The sequence below is a fragment of the Nelumbo nucifera genome, chromosome 2 (assembly GCF_055504915.1).
Source record: "Nelumbo nucifera cultivar China Antique chromosome 2, China Antique-T2T, whole genome shotgun sequence".
In the NCBI taxonomy this organism is placed as follows: domain Eukaryota; kingdom Viridiplantae; phylum Streptophyta; class Magnoliopsida; order Proteales; family Nelumbonaceae; genus Nelumbo; species Nelumbo nucifera.
Genome location: NC_142650.1, coordinates 17,006,441 through 17,028,660, shown reverse-complemented (window position 1 = coordinate 17,028,660; position 22,220 = coordinate 17,006,441). Strand labels below are relative to the sequence as shown.

The following is a 22,220-nucleotide window of genomic DNA, read 5'->3' as shown; positions in this document are numbered from 1 at the left end:
CACTCCCAAACATGACCTTAATTAGATACAAATCCTCATATTATTATTATTCCTAATAATATGATCTATGCATGCATTCATAACATCCCAAAATCTAACAACATGACACTTGATATTTTTTTCAGATGGTCTGGACTCTGGAGGGTCATAGCGATGAACGGTCTAGAAAAGTCAATACAGTGATAAAGAGACCCACACAGAAAGAAAACCTAATATCTGAAGAATTGTTAGTTCATCGGTGATATATTTGCTCACACAGTCACACGCGTCCAACTAAGGAAGCTGTCTAAAAAACTAAAATCTTGGAGAGTAAGAAACAAAAGCCTACGAGGGTAAACCACGAAAATCGTCCAAAATGGAGAAGGCGAGGGAGTACTTGGGGTTAATGACGAAGGAGTCGGAGACCGCATCGCGACTAGCCGTTCGTCCTCATCACTCAGCCGGAGACGGTCCCTACGAAAACTTCATCCTCAGGGGCATCCGCGTCGATCGGGTCGAACCTGGCTTCGTCTCTTGCACTTTCAAGGTCCCGCCTCGCTTAACTGTAAGAACGCCAAATCTCTCGGCTTCTCAACAAACACCTACAATATCTAAACTTCTTTTTCCAGCCTTTCTCCCTTGTTGGTATACAGTCGACCTTTCTCCCTAGTTCCAGACTGATCAAATCTTAAACTTTGTCTAGTGTTCAGTATTCATCTGTGTATCCAAGATCTGATCCGACACTTGAATTAGTGTTTCTCTTCTCGAACATGGAAAAGAGGAAATAACTAAAGTCCGTTGGCAGAATCTGGTTTATTTAGGTCTCAATCCAAGGCCAATTTCAATATTCCTTTGGACTTTGGAATTCTATTCATGACTGCACGCAGAAAATGTTCAGGAAAGAAGGACCACTGAGATAAACAATCTGAAGGATGTGACCTCGTATCCCAAGTCCATGAAAAGAAAGAGAAGACAATCCATGCCTAATTGACCAATTCTATCCCTTTTACTAAAATTTGCACGAAGTAACTAGATCACGTAATTCACTAACGTACCTACTTCACTGGGAACTATGTCCTGTTTGTTCAACAAAATTCACCAGAAGCAGTTCAACTTTGCAATGCATTTGACTATTGAATCCTTCACAGGATGCAAGTGGAAACTTGTCCGCAGGTGCCATTGCGAGCTTGGTTGATGATGTCGGAGAAGCTTCTGTCCATGATGAAGATCTCCCATTAAAAGTCTCTGTGGACATGTCAATTTCAATCCTATCAACTGCCAAGGCCAATGTAAGGCTGTCTGCTCTACGTTGAAATTGAAATTCTCTTTTATCAGTTGACATTAATTATATACAGTTATTCCCATGGATACATGATCTGCTGTATCTATTACCGGAGTGCTTATTTTGGATTTATAATGCTTACAAATTCATTAATCAACCAAGATTGGACAACTTATAGTAAGAACAATGATCATGAATTATCTATGTTTTTCATCAACTTTATAATGCTTCCCTCTATAACATTATTTATTCTAATGTTATATCGTCAGCAGTAATATATAATAAAGTTTCTATTAATCCTCATCTGTTATTGGTTCATGGGGAGTACTGTAATAAAACTGCATTTGATAGCATAAGATAGTATCTATACTCTGCTTGTTTTGGAAAAGTATAATATAGAACCAATGCAAAAAGTGTGCTGAGGAACCTATGTTTCTGGTTTATGAATTTACAGGATGAATTGGAAATTACCTCCAGAGCTTTAGGGCAAAAGGGAGGCTATTCTGGAACAGTTATTTTATTTAAAAACAAAGTGACTGGGGAACTTATTGCAGAAGGTCGCCATTCATTGTATGGTAAAATTCCCAGCAAAATCTGATGCTGCTACCTGATGAATGAGTATCAAAACCTGTGATAGAAATGTATTCCTCATGGCATGCATTTTGTACATTGGATAAAGTTTGTTGCTACTGGACACTAATTGGACGATGCATCATTAAGCATCAAATGTTACTATGAATGACAGTTGATGCAAAGCACACATTTTTCTTCTCAATGTGCTTTGTTTGTTTCAGTTGAACATTAGAAAGTGATTCTTCTTTAATATTCTTTTGAAGTTTTTGACTTTCTATCATTCAAACTTCAAATCTTACAAGAGGAATAAGAGGATAAGTGGAAAAAAAAAATAAGGCGCTAGCCCTTGTTTTAACCATAGATAAGGAGGGGATTGCATACTTGCAGCCTTTAACTTGACTGAAGAAATGGGGGATAAAATGTTGATGCACCTCCTGATGTAACACCAACACCTTAACGCCTTATGGACAATCTCATGGCATCACTTACGCAACGCCTTAACAACCATATGGGGACTTATCTCATAGAAATCCCATGTGGCATTCCTCCTGATGTAACACCAATAACGATGTTCACCTTTTATTATGTCAAAAGTTTTAGCATCAAAATGCTCCAAAAGGATGGCAGCCCTCGTATACCTCCACATTATCTTCCCTTGAGATTTTTAGGAGAAGCATATTATGTTTGAAGAAATCCACGATATTGAGAGGTGTTACCATTTACCAAAGATCTGAAAATGAACCTTTGATGCAAGAATCTGAGATGAAGTTACCCAAAGGCATTCTAGACTTTCTAGTGATTATTAGAGATTCTTCCTCACCAATTCAAGGACCTGATGTGAAAGACTTTCTGCAAATTTTCCTAACAGAGGTTCAAATGTCGAACTGGAAGTTTCCACCCTAGTGTCTAAACATGAATTCCTCTTGGCAGACTGCATCAAATCAGCAAGAGCATTAACTTTCTCTTTTATTGATGGTAGGAGACCCACTGCTTGATCATATAAGTAAGCCCTACAGCCAAACGATGCATCTTCTCTAGAGACAAAGATCCCCAACTCATCAAATAACTGAAGTGCAGAGTCTGCTGCAGCATCTAACCTAAGTAATGCTTCCTTGCACTCGGTGATTTTTTCCTGTATCTCACTTCTTTCTATGATAACTCCCTCCTTTTGTTTTCCTTTTATACCTTCCATGTTCGAAAGGTTATCTGATGTAAGGCAATTAGTTATTTCACTTTGCTGGGAAGTGTCGTTGGTGCTCACCAAGCTTCCTGTCGAGTCCTTTGCATCCTGCGATAGATATTTAAAGTAAGCACATGTTAGCACATTGGTTATGCATATAAGATGGTTAAATAAAAGTACCCAATTGCAAATATGCCTTTCATCAACTGCTTTACAAAACCCATAATCAAGTAAAGAAAGTAAAAAAAAAAAAAAAAAAGATCCATTAATAGTTGGATTAAGTCCATAATCAATGACCAAAATGTTTCAAATATGACCTTTGAATTCGCTTTGCCCTCTAACTTGAAATCTTTTGTTGATTATCAACTTATTTCCTTTAAAAAAATGCCCGGAGGCGTGTTTTAGACTTTTTAAGTCTCGGAGACAAGATGCACCACCAACTTATTTAGTTGGAAGGAATATCAAGTTACATGCATCACATGACTGATGTTCTGCTAACACCCAACTTGGTGGACCATGATGGATGGCTCCATCTGTGTTATGGTTCAGGGATGTATGTACTCCCTGAATTGCAAGTAGGTGCATCAAAAAGTTCTTGCAGCCTGTAAGATGATCAAAATGCATAACAAAGTGTCTCGGGTAACTTCTCCTAACTGATGGTTTTCTTTCATTAAGCTAAAGCAGTACAGACACAGTAAGATAATTCAGTGTCTACACCTAAACCATCTTTGATAATGAGTCAACAACAAAGTTCTTATCTTGTAATTTTTTAATGAACAATGTGTACATAAAACATCATATAGTTCATATGCTTATGCAACTATATACATGTATAAGGAGAGAAGAACAAATCCTAATTGGGGAGGAAAATTATCTAAACAATGACATAGGGCACTACCATGGAATTTAAGCTCCCTAGGGGTCATCACTTGTCGCACCGGCAGCATGGAAGGTCTTTCAGAGCAATACAATCACAGACCTCCTTTTGTAAGATCTACTGCTAACAATCTATAGTATAATACATACCAAGGAGAGAGAGAAAGAGAGAGAGACCATAGGTTCAGAAATACATTGTCTGATGAAATAGCTTTTCTAATGCCTGGGGTCTAGATTTTATTTATCAATTAAATTACCTAACCATAGCCACGATTATCAATTTGACCAATCAAACAATCCAAAAGGAACTAATTGACGCCAACAACACCAAAGAAGAAGTGTAGAACCACAAAATTTCTTTCGGTACCTAGTGTAAAACGAACCAGATAACTGGCATGTAATATTATGCTAACACCTAATATTTCTCCTTTATGAAAGGATTTTTGGCACTGTAAATCCCAAACCACATAGTGGGGATATCTGTAAATTTTAACAGGAACGGCACTGTGTAGTGGTACACACAGTTCCTATTTATTTTCTGTTAACAGATCATTAGATCCTTCATAATTACAGTATACAAAGCTATTTTGCCCGGATATGGCAAGGGCACGGCTGGATACAGCATTAGATACAAAATTTATACTAAATGCTGAGGTGCCCGACAACCCTTGTACGGGTATCCAGGTATGGTTGATACAAAGTATAAAGTTTTAAGATTCCAAATCCACTTGATTCAAATTAAAAATCTTTGAACAATGCTAACATGCCTGAACCGTATAACACAAGGTCTGGGTTTGCATTCTGAGTCCTAAATATATAGGGTCAAGATTGCGCTTACATGTTATGAGACAATTAATGCCCAAACAGATAATGTAAATGCATATATAACATGCATACATATATGTATTAGAACATGACAAAGATAGCCCCAACATTTTATATATGCTTCCCATGGTTAGCTGTAATAACTTCTTATAAGATGTCTAAAAATGTTGATATAATAAGATATTTTGAGAAAAGAGAACAACAATATTAGCAGGTTTGTTGTTAAATTAGTTATTGGGTCAGACCTGATAAGCCCAATTTTCTCAAAGCATCAGTTCTACATCCCCATAGTCTTGACAGGAAAGGGCCTGTATGTTTTCTTATCAGCTCAGACACAGATCCAACCCATTAACAGGCCTAATAATAGTCAGGTATAGCACTAAACCTAAAATTCAGAGTCAGGGAAAAATAGCCGTGGAAGCAGGGGAGATGAGACTAAAACATGAGTAGGGAAAAATAGCCGTGGTAACAAGGGAGATTAGACTAAAACATGGGGATGTAATGGATTACTAACCTTCACTGCTATCGATAAATTGCAAAAATGCTGTCTGAAGAGAGAGAGAGAGAGAGAGAGACTAAACCACGAGGATACAATGGGTTACTAACCTTCACTGCTGTTGATAAATTGCAATAGTGCTGGCTGTAGAGGTCATCTTGACACATGCCATTTTCCTCTTTTTCTGCCTTGCTCATAGATGTCTGAAACATGCTTTCTCCCGCACATGATTTAAGCTGTACTTCACTAGGAGCTAGTTCATAATATGTTTTTGCATTGAGTCTGCGTTGGTCTTCATTCTTGCACTCAGTGTCAACAGAACTTGATGCCTGTACACTTGAAGTGTGACCACGGCCATCACTCACAACCTGGTTACCAGAACAGTAAGGCTCCACGGAGAGGTGGTCCATTATAGTTGGATCACCTGATGTGGCCCCCATGCTGTCAATGTTGGATAGTCCCTCCATAGCAGAGTCACGTGCTGCATTAGAACAGGCAGTTGTTCTTCATCATCAACAGCCACCATAGTAAATGTATTACAATCAGACCACAAATGTTTCATGTTAATCAGTTAGCAAAAGATATAGGCATAGAAGAAAACGCATCCTAACATCTGAAGAGGTGCATCATACGTGGGACCTACAGAACAAACAATTCATAGTTGAAGATGTTACTAACCAGATCCTCTAGTGGTGAATAGCTGACTTCTCTTAGAGCTTACCATGATCCACCAAAAGCATAGTGTTTTATCATTATGGTTTTGTTTTTAAATCTTCTCTTCATAGCTATTGAATTAAAACAAAAGATGGTAACCATATTCTTGCAAATAGGATTGGAGATGTACTCTTTTCACATGGGTTATTTGGTAATTACACCATCTTACATGGTATCAAGGTTCAAAGTATCAACACGATACGCCCAATATGGGGTGTATCGCATCGTATCTTTTTTTTTGGAAAAGGTAAGGTATCGCATCGTATCATATCTTTGGGCCCCGATACACCTGTGTTTTTACAAAATCCTTTTTATATTAAATTTTATACACACACACACTTACTTAAAACTAAAAGTTGAAAAAGAAAAAACTAAATAAAAGGTGTATCAGTTAAAGTACCGATACACAGGTGTATTGATACTTTGAACCATGCTTGGTATATGAATGCAATGGTGAGAATGCATCTCTATTCTACTTGGAGAGTAGGATTAGCATCCCCCCTAAATCTTACATGTCCTACATACTAAACTTTTCATTTATCTTTTTAGCCCATATGTTCAGGTACCATTGCTTGGTAAATTTTGGGCTGGCAAGTGCGAGAACAGAGAGCATAGATTCATCTCTGAGAGCAGCTACTTAATGCAAAAGATTCTGTAGGTTAGGTTCATATCCAGTCCACCTCTCCATAAATGTCTATGGAAAAGTATATACTATTAACATTACTTACCTGCAAAACTAAAATATCGTTTTTGTTATTAAAGATTAATTAACATTTTATATGAAAAATGACATTAGCTATTTGCTTATGTCAAATAAGCTTGGAGATAAAGAGGAAATGTTACTTAAAAGTGTCCTCAGGAATATGTGCAGTGTCTGACACGCATTGTCCATTTAGGAGAGTTCATGCAACACTGACCGGAACCAGAATTGGTTAATGGCCCTTTTCTACTCATATGATGATGCAAGTTTACATAGGTGTTTTAGACGAATGAAAAGGCGCGCATGTACTGCTATCACATATAGTGCATAGGTACATAGAAATTTATGTTTCTACTGACAAAAAAATGTTTCAGCATCTAGTTATAGTCTTACAGATGCATATTATTATTTTCAAGTTAACTACTGTAATACCCCTGTCTAAGCGTTTTTATGGAAGCAAGCCACTGACTGTGCCTCGGATATTTGCACAGAACAAATCCAGGAGGGCTAGTGTAAGGTGACAACATCCCTGGCTGCCTGGATCACAAAACTGTAAGCTCAAATTTTGGAAGAGATCTCCTTTTGCTGGACAAATGTAGTGGTTTCCATGGTGCACAAGTTTTCAGCATCCTCAATCCTACCATGAATATGCTTCATGCGATTAATGTGCTAGTCCATCTAATGGGCTTGCCCATGTTGACATGTAGGATCTTGTCTGACAACCCTAAATACATCATTCCTAAGTTGCATATGGCAAGTTAGCAACATGCCATTGCCAATATACTGAAATCATTTATGCAGTATAAAGAAACTAAATGGATTGTTTTGTAGTAATAGAAAAACTAAATGGGTGAAATGACTAAGGAGGAAGCTTTAAGCTTACACAATATTTGACTGGAGATAGGCATTATCACTTCCTTGAAATCTCTTTCTTCTGGAGATTCAAGCATATCAAGACAGACAGTATGAATGGTGAGCCAGCGATTGTCCAAGTGTCTGAAGCATATGCAAGATACAGGTTATAGTCTTAGAACAACTTCCATTAACTAGATAGCTTCACTATGTAAAGTTGTTAATAGTCATAGTGTCACACCTTGGAATTTCTTGAGGCACTGAAGAACTTGAACTAGCTTCTATACCAAATGAATCCTTGGGCGTGAGATCACTGCCTCCCAAATCATTTTTACATGGTGGGTGAACCTTAGGACACATCGGAGTAGATGTGCCACCATTACCAGCTACTGAGGATGAGATTGATTCTGGTTCTGCTTTCTGATAGTAATGACAGGGCATCCAAAGAGTTGGTACATAATTAGATTATATATGATGAAGATCTTTAGTCTTCTGATGTATGTTGTGTAATGAAGATCTTAGATATTTCAACAATCCTAAGAAATTTTAGACAACTTCAAGGAAGTGAGATATTCCTCTTTGCAACAAAGGAATTTGTATATTTCCTTGGGTCAAAATCAAGGACATAAATTGGCAATATCATGGAGATTATGAAGAACAATATGTTATTTTAGGAATAATTTTACCATTTCCCTATACCTGGTAATGGTGCATTTTGGCTTGTGCCCACTTTGGAAGTCTTGAAATGCTGAATTTAAATGGTGAAATTTCCAAGCCCCCTTCTTGGACCATTCTTTGATCATCTTGGCTGAAATCCAGCATGGAGATTTCTTTAGAATTGATATTGCATGGATGAAGAACCTCTTCATGTGATACACATTCAACTGAAGGTAACATTTGAACCATGTCTATAGAAGAACCAGAATGTTCCTTCATTCTTTGAAGCATTCTTGATGACAAAGGAGCAGGTAGTTTCCAAATGAAAATGCAGCCATCACCACCTACCTGGAATAAAGGATCACCTCAATGCATAATAACATAACCAACTTTAAGAACACATCGAAGCATGTAGGATGCAACTCAGGCCAGGTTGGGTTGGGAATTTGTTAAACTTTCAATGGACCCAAACCCTAACCTGAGCCCAATGTAGCTGAAATTCTTCAAGTCAAGCAACATACTTGCAGCCCTAGAAGCATGTAATACAAGGTAGTATGACAAGTCTATTTATACCTAAGAAACATATTATATTAATAGACTTGTCATACTACCTTGTGTATTAATTCTTCAAGTCAGGCAACCTTCTTTTTCTTTTGCCTATTTATCTGCAATTCAGCACGCACCATATAACATATCCTTAGTAATATAGAATTAATTGTACAATTCATGTAGGCATACTGCTGTTGCAGTTCACAGTAGGTTCAATTTTTCCTTCTTTTTTTTTTTTTTTGATGAATCACTGTAAATTTTATTAAATAGAAACCGAAATGGTACAAACACCCTAAGAGGAGGCACGAGGTGTTACCTCCCCTCGAGGATGGATCAATTCCAACTCTTTTTTCCAGATTACAGTTACAAAGTAGCCCAAAACAAAGAATCCTTTGAAGCCCCTCGTTTAGCTAGAGAGTCTGTCATAGTATTGGCTGATCTGCTAACCCACTGAAAATTAATCAACATGGTTCTTGTGAGCCATTTGACTTTTTTGATGATGTCCCTACCAAACAACAGTATTCGGGTCCGACAACCATCCCACTATCACCTTAGAGTCTCCCTCAACTATCAAATTAGTCACTCCAAGTCGGTTGGCAATCTGTAGTCCTTGTACCGCAGCTGGTAGTTCAGCCCTTGTTGAATCTCCAACGCCCACTGGTCCTGAGAATAAGGAGAGAATGTTACTATCCTTATTCCTCAAGATCCCTCCTATACCTGAAGGTCCTGGGTTGCCTTGACTGCTCCCATCAAAATTCAACTTTACAACCCCTTCCGAAGGTGGAATCCACCTTACTTGAGGTTTATTCTCCTTGGATGAAGTGGAGGCCACTGCTGCCCAACTCCTTCGAAGATCATCACTAGAGTAATCCACAAAGAGATCAGTAGTTTTTAACCAAAGGATTACCCTTGTCAATATACACTCCTTTATTTCAACAATGCTTCTCTCCTCCTAGAAAATTCTAGCATTTCTTTCCTCCCAAATGGTCCATAAGAGAGTTGCCCTAATACATTTCCACATTAACTTCCCTCTCTTGGTTGGCCATCCAAAAGTAGATGGGTCGAAGAGCAGATTTAATTCAGATGGCAAGTTCCACCTGCACCCAAATAGCATAAAAACCCAATTCCACATCTCTTCAGTAAAGGAGCAAGAGATCAATAGGTGAAAACAGTCCTCGTTCTGATAAGATGCACCAGTTGGGGGACAAGCAAAAATAGGGTCTCTTCTTTTGCAGGTTATCCACAGTATTAATTTTACCATAATAAACTTCCCAACAAAACCCAACAATTTTAGGTGGAATAAACCTTGACCAAACTTCTTTAACTGGGAACACCAAAGGGGAAGGAGTAGAACAAAGGAACTTAAAGAAAGAAGAACAAGAGAATGAGCTACTTGAAGACAAAGACCAAATTCTTCTATTTGGTTTAAGAGGGTCCAGACAAACAACATCTAGTAGTAAGAAACTAGAGACAGGCAAATTCCTCATCCCTCAAACCTTTGCAAAACCCAAAATCCCAATTAAGAGACAACGGGAGAATGGGGAAGTAGAAAAGGGGGAGGGGTAGAGATCTTTTAGGGGTTGGTTACCCACCCAGACATCTTCCTAAAAAAAGCACGGAATTACCATTGCAAACATCACACCTTACAAGCTTGAGGAATTTTGGGAGGATGCCTAAAATTGCCTTCCAAGGTGTTGTGGGTGAGGCCCATCAAGATATCCCAACATCCCAACTAGATTCAAAACAGCCATTGGATACTAGCCACCACCTCGTGCCACAATCTCTCTCTTTCCAAAGCCCACCTCCATAGCCACATGCCCAAAAGAGCTTCATTCCTATTAACTAGGTTCCCTAACCCTAAGCCCCCATGTTCCTTACTTCGACTCACCACCTCCAAACTAATCAAATAAGTATATGGGTAGGTTGGCAAGTGTGGCCCTAATCAAAGTTATTCTACCCCCTAAAGAGATATAGTTCTTTTTCCATGCCGCCAACCTTTTTTCAATGTCCAAGTTAAAAAGAACATTTAACTTATCCATGCATCTGCAATGTGCTTTTGGTCTTGAGGATTTTCAAGGATATTTTATAAATTATAAGTTCCAAAATAATATAATTTATAAATACAATAAGTGAATCATTTACTCCTAAAGGCTCCATCCGTTTGCAGTACAAATGAAATTACATTGATATAAATACATGGGAATACAAATGGGTTCAGTGTTCAATGTAAATTTTGGTTTACTATCGCTCCAGGTTTGATTTTATTTTGTTTTTTTATGAGTAAAAGAAAAAATTATATTAAAGGGAAAACAAAAAAGGAATAGAACCGAATCAGGTGTTAAGATAACACCCCACAACCCCCCCCCCCGAAGACCTCCAACCATTCTAAAACAAACAAACATACAAAAGACAAGCTCAATAGATGACACTTATACTTCATTCGCACGATATGGCAGTGGAGCACAATTACTATTCAATCTCCCCAAACTCTTCACAGCTTCCTTCCTCATCCCAATTTTCTCCTTCAAGAGCATCTGCCACTCTCCTCGCATTTTCTTCTCTCCTCTTCCTTTCAAAGGCTTCCAAAGCCTTTATTTTGTTTGTGGACGTTTGACTGTATTTTGTTTGTTCTTAGTAGGATGTAAATAAAATGATGCGGTCCCTACTTTATATGAGAGGAAATTGAGGTACTAAAAAGGTGGTGCAAATTTTGCATCAGTTTTTGGGATGCAAAATTTGCTCTGCCAATGAGTGCAAATAAGAAAAAATTATAAATTTTACATCAGGTAAGTGTGTGAATAATAATCACAAACAAGCATATATACAAATCTGAACCAAGTGCAAATTTTGTATCAAGTTCATATTTACACTGTAAACAAAGACATGGTCTAGATCGTGGACATTCTAGTAGGGCTAAGAGATATTTGCTCCTAAGGCACTCAATTTCTGGACATTTGGACCTTTGAAAGTCCAGAACTTGGACATTCTGTTGGAGCTGAAAGATAGATCATCTAAATGGAATAAGTAATCAGTCTTTTTTCTTCATTTTGGAAAATTTAATAGTGCAAAGAGACAACAGCCAATGTCAGCTTTCATTTTCTTTAGAAGAAGAAAGAAAGAAAGAAAAGTAAAGAAAGGCCCTTGACATGTATCAACCAATAAAAACACCAATTGGAATTTATCATAATTTTGCAGCATCACCATGATACATGGCATGGCTGTTATTATCCGGGAATCAATAAGTTTTTGGCATGTCAAGTACCTCCACAAATCATGGCACAGGGGTACAGAAATAAATAATTTAGAAGCATGGGAAAATAAGAAAATAAAAATGGTAGCTCCCCTCTTGGATGTTCTTTCTTATGATACCTTTTTTACGAGTGTTAAGTCCAACTTTCTTGCTGGGAACATCATCAACATTCTACAATAAGTGCCATGCAAGTGTGAAGTATCAGCACAGTTTCCAAGTGTTGTCAGAACGATACACCCTTTAGCTTTAAGGCATCTTTTAACGCTGTTATGAAGGTTATCTTATAACTAGGTCTACTAAACTTTATAAAATCATTTGAACAATGCAAATCTTTTTCTTCAACCAAATGTGTAATATTAGCATATCATACTTGTAATGACTATTATCTTATATTAAAAACTACTACCTTGCTGAATGAATAACTAGTGGGGCCTTCAAACTATTAAAGTTGCACTAAATAGAAGCAAACATTGAATTTTCAAAAATACTATATAAAAGTTAAGCAAAGTAAAAGGACTCACTGAAATAATATGCTTGAAGTCAGGCAAGAAAATAACACCAGTTATAACTTCACCATGCCCTACTGCTTTTGCTACTAACTCTCCATGTGTAATGTCATAAATGCAAATAGATTTATTTGAGTATGAGCAAACCATGTAGCTGCTGCTTGGATCTATGGTAACCTGTAAAAGGGATTTAATTTAGGCATAAGATCATGAATAATGAAGGCGTTGACAAAGTGCCTCAATGACCATTTAAGTATCTAACCTTTATTGGTTCTCCGAAGTTCTCTTCGTGCTTAAACATTTTAATAAGCCTTCCAGCAGCAATATTGAATGTTTTTATCTTCTTGTCCTGCAAATAGAAACTTACCATGAGATCAACTATTAAGCATTATGTTACAGTCCTAAAATGTTGAAGTGCTCAGCTTGACAAGTTCCATCAATCTTAAGGCTTTTGGCATATTGATCAAGCACACAACATTTGGTATAGAGCCTACCACCACGTCTCAAGTTCGAATCATGAGAGTGCAACCCAGAGTAGATTGAAAGCCATCACGAAAAAGGCTACCTAGAGTAGAATGAAAGCCATCACAGAAAGGGCTACCTGGAGAAGAGTGAAAGCAGCCTCCAAAGTGTGATCTGTCGTGAAGAGGGCTACCTACCACTAGAGTGAGAGCTACCAAGACATCAGTTGTAGAAGCATGGTGGTATGTTATGGTCCTAAAATGTTAAAGCGCTCAGCTTGGTGTGTTCCATCAGTCTTAAGGCTTTTGGCATATTGGTAAAGCACATAATACATTGCCAAGAAAGGCAATCTTCCAAATGGTTTGGCATTGATGTAGGAATACCCAAAATAGCACTGTTAGAAATACTTGAGAATAAATTCACACTTAAGGACTAGTTGCAACAATAAATAGCTATGAACTATAAGTGGTACTTTATCTTTCCTTAGATATGAAATAATAATTCCAAAAGTAATGTAAAAGCTATGAGCAAGTATTTCAAGGTGCCAAGGTGAGGCTAGGTGACAAGGGGCACCTTGTCAATGGATTTTGAAATAAAAACAACGGAAAAGTACGGACAGGCCCATTGCAGATTTCTGAATTCCACTGCAGACCTACAAAAATTCAAAATGTCAAATACCCCCACTCTACACATCAATGCCCGCCCGTGAATTGGCATCAATTCCGAGCTGGCACCTACCCCAACTGTACTTTGGGCCTAAGAATTCTGACCCTGGGCTGAACCGTCATTCTCCCTAAAAACAATGAATCCAAGTATAACTCCCTAGGTTCCATAGTAACCAACTAGTAGTTATCTCTTGCCAAAAAACAACTAGTAGTTATCTATAATCTTCATAAAAAGGTAGAAACTTCATATTAAAAAAATAGAAAATCAACATATTCATAAGAAAAAAAAAAGAAAAAAATTCAGTAAATATAGGGGCTTAGCCCTTGTTTTTTTCCTAGGAAAAGAAGAAAAGGATTGTTGTTGTTGTTGATGATGATGATGATGATGAATGTGCTGATTGGACAAAATTTTAGGTTCTTCCCTGCTTATCGTTTCAGTTTTGAAATTTTTGAGGGTTCAATACAAGCATATACCAACATGTGTGTTGAGCAAACCCCAACAAATAAGAAAACAATAAAGCGGAACCCACAAAATGAATAATTTAGTTTAATAATGTCTATTTTATTATTATAATCTCAAAAAAGAACCGAAAAATATTTCATAACACCATGTAAAATAGCTAGGCACTTAATCAAGGTGGTCCTCCATGGGTGCCTTGTCACCTAGGTGTCACCTTGACAATTATGGTTATAAGATGGCCAAACCCATAACTGCTACAAATGCAGCATTTAACACAGATCAGATGTCTTGTGGATCTGGATTTGTTACAAGTTTATTTCAATCCACTGCCCCCACATCATTCCATGATATTTCGTGAATGATGCATCTTAACAGCTACGAGTTTGACAAATTCATAGTCTTAGCATTCCTATAATTCACATTATCCAGGAATTGACCTGGCCAACGGTGACAGCAACCTCCACTGCAGGATCTATAGCCATATCATAAACTGTGCCATGAGATGCAATTTGATGATGACAAAGTGAAACCTTACAACCATCATCTGTTATAGCCACATCATGAAATACAAGAGACCTGTTTAAAAGAAGGTTAGTGGCAAAATGTGTTCCAACCCATAGGAAAACTGAAAGAAATTTGGTTACCTAGCTTACCGATCAGCACTACAACTGAGAATCATATGACCATTGCATGCAAGTTTTACAGAAGTCACAGCAGCTGAATGGTCATCGAGACTTGCAATAACTTTAAAACCCCTGAAATAAACAGGAGATCAGATGATGACAACCTAACAAAGGACAACTCAAAAGTAGTAAAGTCAGACCTGTTGACATCGTAGAGGTTTATTATTTGATCTCTTCCTCCTGAAGCAAGTAAGTAGTAGAATTCATGATGTTCTTGTTCAGAATTAACACTATGCCTTCTTGGGAAGCTGAAGTTCAATGAGAGGATCTCTGCACTATGGGCCTCCTGCCAGAGTGTCCACGAAGCATGTTAAATAATGATTGAATAGCATGCTATCTTCACTAAAACCATTGTTAGTGCATCTAGATTCCATCATTTCTACTAGATGCATCATGTAAAAGTTAGGATCTTTTACCTGAAAGCATGTATAATCAGAAGTATGTAGGTTATAAACATGGAGGTTCCCCAAGAAATCACCAGCAGCCAAATACTTTCCATCTGAACTAACTGCCATCGACCGAATCCCCTGAGTGCCAATACCTGGCTCCATGGCATCCAGTTCAAAAACTGCAGTGCTTGCTGGTGGGGAGGAAGATTATTAACAGACCAAACATAGAAATTCAGATAGAAAATATCTGAGAAATAAGTGATGCTAGATGGAAAAGCCTAGAAAAGACAATATCTTAAGAAGTAGATAATATGTGCATGGATTGAAGAGCGACCTTGTTTCATGATGCAAACAAGTATCAATACCACAGAACTAGGATTGAAACTTGTCTTGACCCACTAACCATTCGTTTTGTTTGTCAATCAAGCAAGAGAAACAGAAAGTTGTCATAGATCATGAAGTAAATGGAAACCCACCTAGATGTATAGCACTGACTTGCTCAGTTGTTGAAGAACTACTACCAATTTGTTGGTTCATGGCAAATCTTTCCTTTCCATCATTGTTCACTGAACTGATTTGGAAAGCAAGGTCCCAAAACCTAATAGTACCATCTGTAGAGCACGTTGCAAAAGATACTCCACCAGCACAACTCCTACCAGCATATGCAAGAGTAGAATACATGCTTTCGGAAGAGAGGTTCTTAATATCCCATATGCAGGAACTATGTGATACAACCACGTCACACTTACTAACCTGAAAATTTAACAATTTTTTAAATGGATCAAATTGGAACCCACAAAATTGAATTCCATAACCAACCGCTGGTCATTTTAGAAAATCGGCAGCATGAAATCTACAGATTATGGAGAAGGAAAGAAAAATCAATCTCAAAAAGTAGAAAGAAATGTACACCACACATATTAAGATTACCTTGTTCACATCGTCTATTTCCCATATATAGAGGCTGTGATCTCCATAAACAACAACTGAAAAATGGAAAGATAAAAAATCAGTATGGGATGAAGGAATTAGATTATAATCAAGACATCTCCAACACTTAAATACTCACCAAGCTTTCTGGAAGTTGAGAATTGACAAGCTATTGCATCAGGGAGCTGAGAATCCTTCTCAGAGGACTTTGTACCACAGCCTAATTTTGATGTTTCATGATGTTTTTTGGCTTCAGAATATTGCAGAGTTCCAGCATAGTTGAGAGTACCAACTGTGAACAGTTGCACAATTCCATTGCTGCACGCACAAGCAATAAGCTCACTGGATACAGAGAGTGCAAAACTTTTCTGAACCTGAAAGGTAAGTACTTGAAACAGTGAAAATTATAACATGGAGGGTAGTGCACAGAGAAAATACAGAACAATCTCAAAAAATCCTAATTTGGTGCCAATTAAACAACTGTTAAAACTCAACTTGGGCAAATCAAAACAGTTCGTGGCCATTACCTATGTACATGATATATGTAGAAAAGAAAGTTCATTCTTTTAAATGAATGGGCTTCTTTGAAATAGGGAAAGCTTATACTGGGCTGTTTTGTAACCTTTTCACTACTGTTTTTTCTGTAATTTTCTTTAAGGAGAGGTTGCACCTCGTGCCTCTCCTTGGGATGCCTGTAAAGCTCTCATTTCTCGATTAATAAAATCATAATTCAATTATCAAAAAAAAAGTTCATTTTTTTAAATGTCTACAAAATCCCATTTTAAACTTTCTTGTATTGAAAAAGAAAATGCCATAATTAACCACATTAAATTGTTTGAACTAGAGAAGTCATAGAGGCAAAACCCCAAATGGAAAAGGTCAATCTAGGTAGTTCAATCACTAAGCCTCAAAAATCGTTCTTTTTTTGTTCTTTTTGAAAAATGGTTCAACATAGCTGAGCTATAAGTTGACTGACTGCATATACCATGTATGAATTGTGAGAAGCACCATACCTTTAAATCAATGCACTTCCTTATTGAAAATCCAGAATGTAAAAGACATAAAACACCTAGAGTTAAAGAAGAGAGAGGGATTATACTCAAGAGTCAAGGTTAGGTGTATATGTAAATAGGTTGAGCTAAATTTGAGTGTGAATCTCACCTGCATCTGTCAATGCATAAATATGACAAAATTTGGCAGACTGGTCATCTATCAAGCTATTACCAGCCCAATGGGTGAATGCAACAGAAATAAATGAATTGCCTTTCTGACAACCAAGATTAGCAGGTTTTCCACCAATTGTTAACAAGCCTTTACCAATATTTGAGCTAGACTTCATAGATGATCTTATTGTCCATAACTTCAAGTGTCTTTTCCCAACTGTTACAAAACAGTTTGCATTTTGAGAGAAGCCAATAGATGCAATGGAGGACAAAGATGAACTTGCTTTAAGCTTTGTTACCAGCCTCCCATTCCGCCAATCCCAAAGGCAAAGGTATCCATCATGAACAGATCCAACAGACACCAGATGCTTTCCTGAGAAAATAAATTTAAACAAAAAATTGGGAATCACTGATTTCCTAAGTTAATGCATTTTAACAAATCGGGGCATAGACAAGTTCTAGCTGACCATATAACTAACCATCATGTGAGAAAGCAATACATGACACCCCATGTTGATGACCCTTCAGTTCAAAAATGAAAGCCCGAGAGGAGTATTCCCACACTACCACCGCTGGTTGATTCCCTGACTGTGACAACACAATTTGGATGTTTGAATACAGAAAAGGTTTAGTTGAAAACCGTTCCCAACTCTATTTCAAATATACTGTTACAGAACTACTCAACCTTCTTTTAACTGACTGAAAATTTTAAGTTCAAAAATCAATAGGACATTATGAGTAAAAGAACTAAAGTATTATGCATGGTATTTACTGTATGTGCAAATATAATGAAGAAATGTGCTTGCATGGCACTAGATACTTCTGTTGGAAAATCTATGGAAAGAAATTGAGCAAGGGACCAAGGATTCCCCACCAATGCCTTGTAACTCTTCCAATAGTCGATGAGTTAGAAATAACAATTAACTCTTCCCCAACTCCATGTATTTTTTTGGGTAAAAGTCTTAAACCTCCCTTCACGTTTATGCTGAATACTAAGATTTCCCCTGTGGGGTGATTTCATCAGAGAAAAACCTCCTCTCCCTTAGGAATCCATCAAGATTTGGTCACATGTGACCTCATGTAGTCACATGCAGTTAAATATTTTCAGAAACCCAATATTGCCCCTTACCAGGTGTTTGCCATTTGCCTTCACAAATGATTTAAGCTCGAATCACCAAAAACTTGCCCATTCATTCAGAAAGCAATTTACCACTTTCCCATTCCATGGTTTTTTATCAGTCTGTGGCCTATTTTGAATCATTTTGATCACTGTTTGACAAACTCAAGGTATATAATTTCATGTTTGTTTTCAATTATAAACTAGTTTGACATTAGCTCAATTTCTTCGATAAATGTCTTATATTTATTGTAACAGATTATTCTCCTTAATTTGGTTGGTCCTCATCAATCTTTTGAGTTCATAGCTCCTAGTGTTATCAAATGCTTTACTTGGTCAGAAGCTCCAATGTTTGAAAGAGGTTAGGATGGAAGTTTATAGTTGATTGTCAAGCTTACATTAGCTTCTTTATATCATCTTCCACTCTTCCTTCTTACATTAACCATATCAAATTTCATGGTTGTTGGCACCTTGAACAAAACCTTGACATATCTGCTATGCTTTCTTTTCTTGCTTCCTGTTAGCAAGTGATAACATTTGTAGTACTGAAATCTCAGCAGAGAACATATTCTTATCAAAAATTTGAGAAAATGGTTACAACTGAAGAGGAAAGACAGTACTGGAAATTCATCCTAAAATATGATTGGCATCAGCTACCTTGAAAGATGGTAGCAGATGATGTGAAGAGAACCTGCCTCATGACCTGGTGGATATCAGGTTCAAACCTATAAGGATATGTAATAATGGAATACATTAGACTTTAACTCTTTCGTTAGACACAGCGGCTAATGCATCAGAAAGGAGAGGTCTTGGTCTAATTTGAAAAGAGAGGGGAGATCTTAGTATTTAGCATAAACATCAGAGGAGGTTTAAATCTTTTACCCTATTTTCTTTTCTTATCCAGGCTGTTATCTAATGAAATTGTTTCCAGTATTCATCTTGCAAGTTTTGCACTGCATCACTGGTCAAAGAGGTTTTTCTCCCTTTCAAGTGCTCTACATAAGAACAACAGATACTTCAAAATCATCCACATACGCTAGCACAACAACTTTTTTCTGTGTTTGAGTAGGCAAGCAGTCGAGGATGTCTGGTTTGTGCTTCCACATTAGACCACAACATGAAGATGCAATATAAATGTGATTGATTCATTGTGGAACTGTGAAAAATACTAGGATTAGAAAATAAATATTTGGAACTTTGGAACTTTGCAAGGTCAGTAATTAGAACACACCTCAACCAAAAACAAAATGCATAGGTAAGTGGTTGGTCTAATGAAATGAGCATGCAAAATGCACTTCATGCATAAGAAAACAACTCAAATCATGGATTAAAAGAAACAGTTGATTAATCTAGATCAATTTATTATCAACTTGATAAATAATAGATGTAGTGACAATCATGAACAAGTTTAACACCTTTTTCACTATTCTGCCAATTTAACAACTTATAAGAGTATTATTCATGCCTCCTTCCAAAGAATTGTAGCATTAGGAGAGTTTAACACATTGTATGTAGTCTGTACAACTGTTTCATACCTATGCCTTGACAAGTGCTTGCAACCCATAATTTGATGGATCTCACCTTGGAGATTTACTAGTTTTGGAAGCCAAACTGACCAGATGATCTTTTTTTTAGTAACAAGTTTTGGTATAGTATTAACCACCCAACATGCAGGTTGCTCTTTTCCTTAGATTCTGGGCTTTTTATTGTCAAGAAAATGAGTACAATGGAATGGATGTAAAAGGTCGTCCTATTAAGGTAATTTTAGCAATGGGAAGCCTCCTAAGGATCCGTGTTCCAGATTCCTGACCAGTGCACGCATATATACCATAGGTAGCAATCACAGCTTCAACTTTTCTCCTGCCCAATTGATGTTTCAGCTAATCTGAACGAGATTAAGCTTCTAATTTCCTTAGTTTTGAATATATGAGAGAGAGAGAGAGTATCAGAGTAGTCAAGTTCTACCTCACCGGCTGCAATGAAGCATCCATTCTGTGAGACAGCCACACAGCTCAAAGGTTTAGGCATTCGAGAAGTCACTGTGAGATGCCATTGTGTGCCTGACTCTACATTGTAAACCACAACAATGCATCCTGCCAAGTAAATGCAGTCTCCTCTGTGGATGTTTGAGGCCAGTGCGTTGCAATTCTTCGTTGTCAAGCCGATAATTTGTTCTAAAACCAACTGTGCATTCAACATAGCAAGAGCAAGGGGAGGAGAAAGAAGAAGAAGCTGATGAGTTTTTCCCCTTATTGTTCTTGAAATATGTTAGATGAAACTTATATCCGTAAGAAAATGAAAAATAAGATCATGTCTGATTGAACTTCTGAAAAAATGCAGCTTGAAGCCTTGATCTTAAGAAATAACTATAATGTAGAAGTAAAATTGAAGCGTTCTAGTCTTAATTTCCCGTTACTAAACCAATGTACGAAGACATGATTATTGGTGTACCTTTGTAGTTGAATCTGATCTTTTGCGTTTGCGATTTATCTTCATCTCGAACGGCAAAACCCTAGGCTAGAGAGCCAAGGGAGATTTATTCTGCAATTGAAGGCTAACCAACAGGTTGGAAGATCAGAGAGGCCTGTATAGGCAAGCAGAATATGTTAAGGCGGGTAATATGTTGAAATTTGTAAAATATTTTTATTTTTGGGTAAACAATTTGTAAAAGGAATTGCTTGTCGCGACTCGTCACTTGTTTCTGGGTGAGCCGTGAGCAGTTGAAGAATTCACATCGTCTGTCTGGTTCTGTACCCGATCGATAACCATCCATCACATTATTTAAATAAGGGGGATTCTAAAATGAAGGGAAATTGTCTACAACTCACATGAGTTTTCGTTAAACTCACCACGGCTTTTCAAAATGTCTAAAACCCACCATGTCAGCACAGAATTGTTTATGTCAGCATATATAACAATTTTCATGACCAAATTACCCTTGGATGGTGAGTTAGAGGAAAAATAGTCTTTTTAAGTTTTTAATTTTCTTTTTTTTATTTATATTTTTTATGTTTTTATAATTTATGTTTTTTTACATTTTTCTATTTTCTACAATCTATAAATTTTTTGTGTTTTTTCTATAATTTTTATTTTCTGATTTTGTTTTTCAATTTCTATAGTTTCTATAATTTGAAAATAATTTTTTATTTTGTTTGCAATTTCTATGATTTTTTATATTTTTTGTAATTTCTATGTTTTATGTATTTTATATTTGAGAATATGTTTTGGACTTTTTTTCTTTTTTTCATGTCTAAATACTGAAATGGTAATATATTAACACCCATTAATTTATTTTGTATATATTTTATATTTTTCTATGAATGCTAAAATGATAATATATTAATGTCCGTTAGTCAGTTTAACGTCATGTTAGTGACATGGTGAGTTTTAGACATTTTGAAAAGTTGTGGTGGGTTTAAGAGAAATGCTGAAAGCTTATGGTGAGTTTTAGACATTTTCCCTATAATGAAAAAACAGGGTGATGTGGTAGATTATTATTGGCATGGTACAGATGATGTGAATCCGTAGTTGAAGCATGACACAGTGTTTTTGGTCTCAAGCGATACATGATATGATAAATTTCTTAAATCACCCTTATATTTAGCTAATTGACTAAGTATATCCTTATTATTTAACTATTGTCTAAAACTACCCTTACAGTTTCAAGAAATTACCATTATAGTTAAAAATCAACGAAATGGCTGAAATGTCAGTATTACCTTTCCGTTAAATCTCTTTAAAATCAATTCTCTCTCCTCTCTATCACTTTCTCCCTCGCTCTTTACCTCCTTCCCACGCAGTGGGATGTCAAGGAAGCCATCGTCACCATCGATGACGGAGATCATCTTGTCGATGAAAATAGCTGAGATGGCAGAGCTTCCACCAATTGTTACTATTACATAATCTCCCTCT

At 36.9% G+C, this 22,220-nt stretch overlaps 2 protein-coding genes across 5 annotated transcripts; one reads left to right on the top strand and one right to left on the bottom strand.

Moving 5' to 3' along the window:
- Positions 1-95: 95 nt before the first annotated feature.
- On the bottom strand, positions 96-21,086 carry LOC104597005 (Transducin/WD40 repeat-like superfamily protein). Of its 4 annotated transcripts, XM_010258372.2 has the most exons (21): positions 19,191-19,265; positions 18,966-19,033; positions 17,671-17,779; positions 17,491-17,564; positions 17,190-17,408; positions 17,042-17,097; positions 16,168-16,402; positions 16,029-16,084; positions 15,575-15,851; positions 15,126-15,289; positions 14,850-14,995; positions 14,680-14,781; positions 14,464-14,602; positions 12,702-12,788; positions 12,455-12,616; positions 8,177-8,482; positions 7,719-7,897; positions 7,509-7,621; positions 5,322-5,692; positions 1,035-3,122; positions 96-856 (listed from the first exon to the last, which is right to left on the bottom strand). In XM_010258372.2, the coding sequence occupies exons 5-20, from the start codon at positions 17,365-17,367 to the stop codon at positions 2,637-2,639; spliced, it is 3,057 nt and encodes a 1,018-aa protein (XP_010256674.1). In that variant the 5' UTR covers positions 17,368-17,408; positions 17,491-17,564; positions 17,671-17,779; positions 18,966-19,033; positions 19,191-19,265; the 3' UTR covers positions 96-856; positions 1,035-2,636. The 4 variants fall into 4 exon arrangements, with proteins under 4 accessions (XP_010256674.1, XP_010256672.1, XP_010256673.1 ...); XM_010258370.3 differs by lacking the exons at positions 18,966-19,033; positions 19,191-19,265 and adding exons at positions 20,274-20,492; positions 20,760-21,086 and having other exon boundaries at positions 17,190-17,564; XM_010258371.3 differs by lacking the exons at positions 18,966-19,033; positions 19,191-19,265 and adding an exon at positions 20,760-21,086 and having other exon boundaries at positions 17,190-17,564.
- On the top strand, positions 356-2,120 carry LOC104597006 (Thioesterase superfamily protein). The gene is made up of 3 exons (XM_010258373.3): positions 356-544; positions 1,128-1,268; positions 1,716-2,120. The coding sequence occupies exons 1-3, from the start codon at positions 356-358 to the stop codon at positions 1,857-1,859; spliced, it is 474 nt and encodes a 157-aa protein (XP_010256675.1). The 3' UTR covers positions 1,860-2,120.
- Positions 21,087-22,220: the final 1,134 nt, after the last annotated feature.

Bases quoted from the DNA above. Each gene is read 5' to 3' on its own strand.
- LOC104597006 (XM_010258373.3), top strand. From the start codon at position 356: ATGGAGAAGGCGAGGGAGTACTTGGGGTTAATGACGAAGGAGTCGGAG. The intron at 545-1,127 runs GTAAGAACGCCA...AATCCTTCACAG, and splicing joins AGGTCCCGCCTCGCTTAACT to GATGCAAGTGGAAACTTGTC. The intron at 1,269-1,715 runs GTAAGGCTGTCT...ATGAATTTACAG, and splicing joins TATCAACTGCCAAGGCCAAT to GATGAATTGGAAATTACCTC.
- LOC104597005 (XM_010258370.3), bottom strand. From the start codon at position 20,804: ATGAAGATAAATCGCAAACGCAAAAGATCAGATTCAACTACAAAG. The intron at 12,617-12,701 runs GTTAGATACTTA...TCCCTTTTACAG, and splicing joins ACTTCGGAGAACCAATAAAG to GTTACCATAGATCCAAGCAG. The intron at 7,622-7,718 runs GTGTGACACTAT...CATATGCTTCAG, and splicing joins GTGCCTCAAGAAATTCCAAG to ACACTTGGACAATCGCTGGC.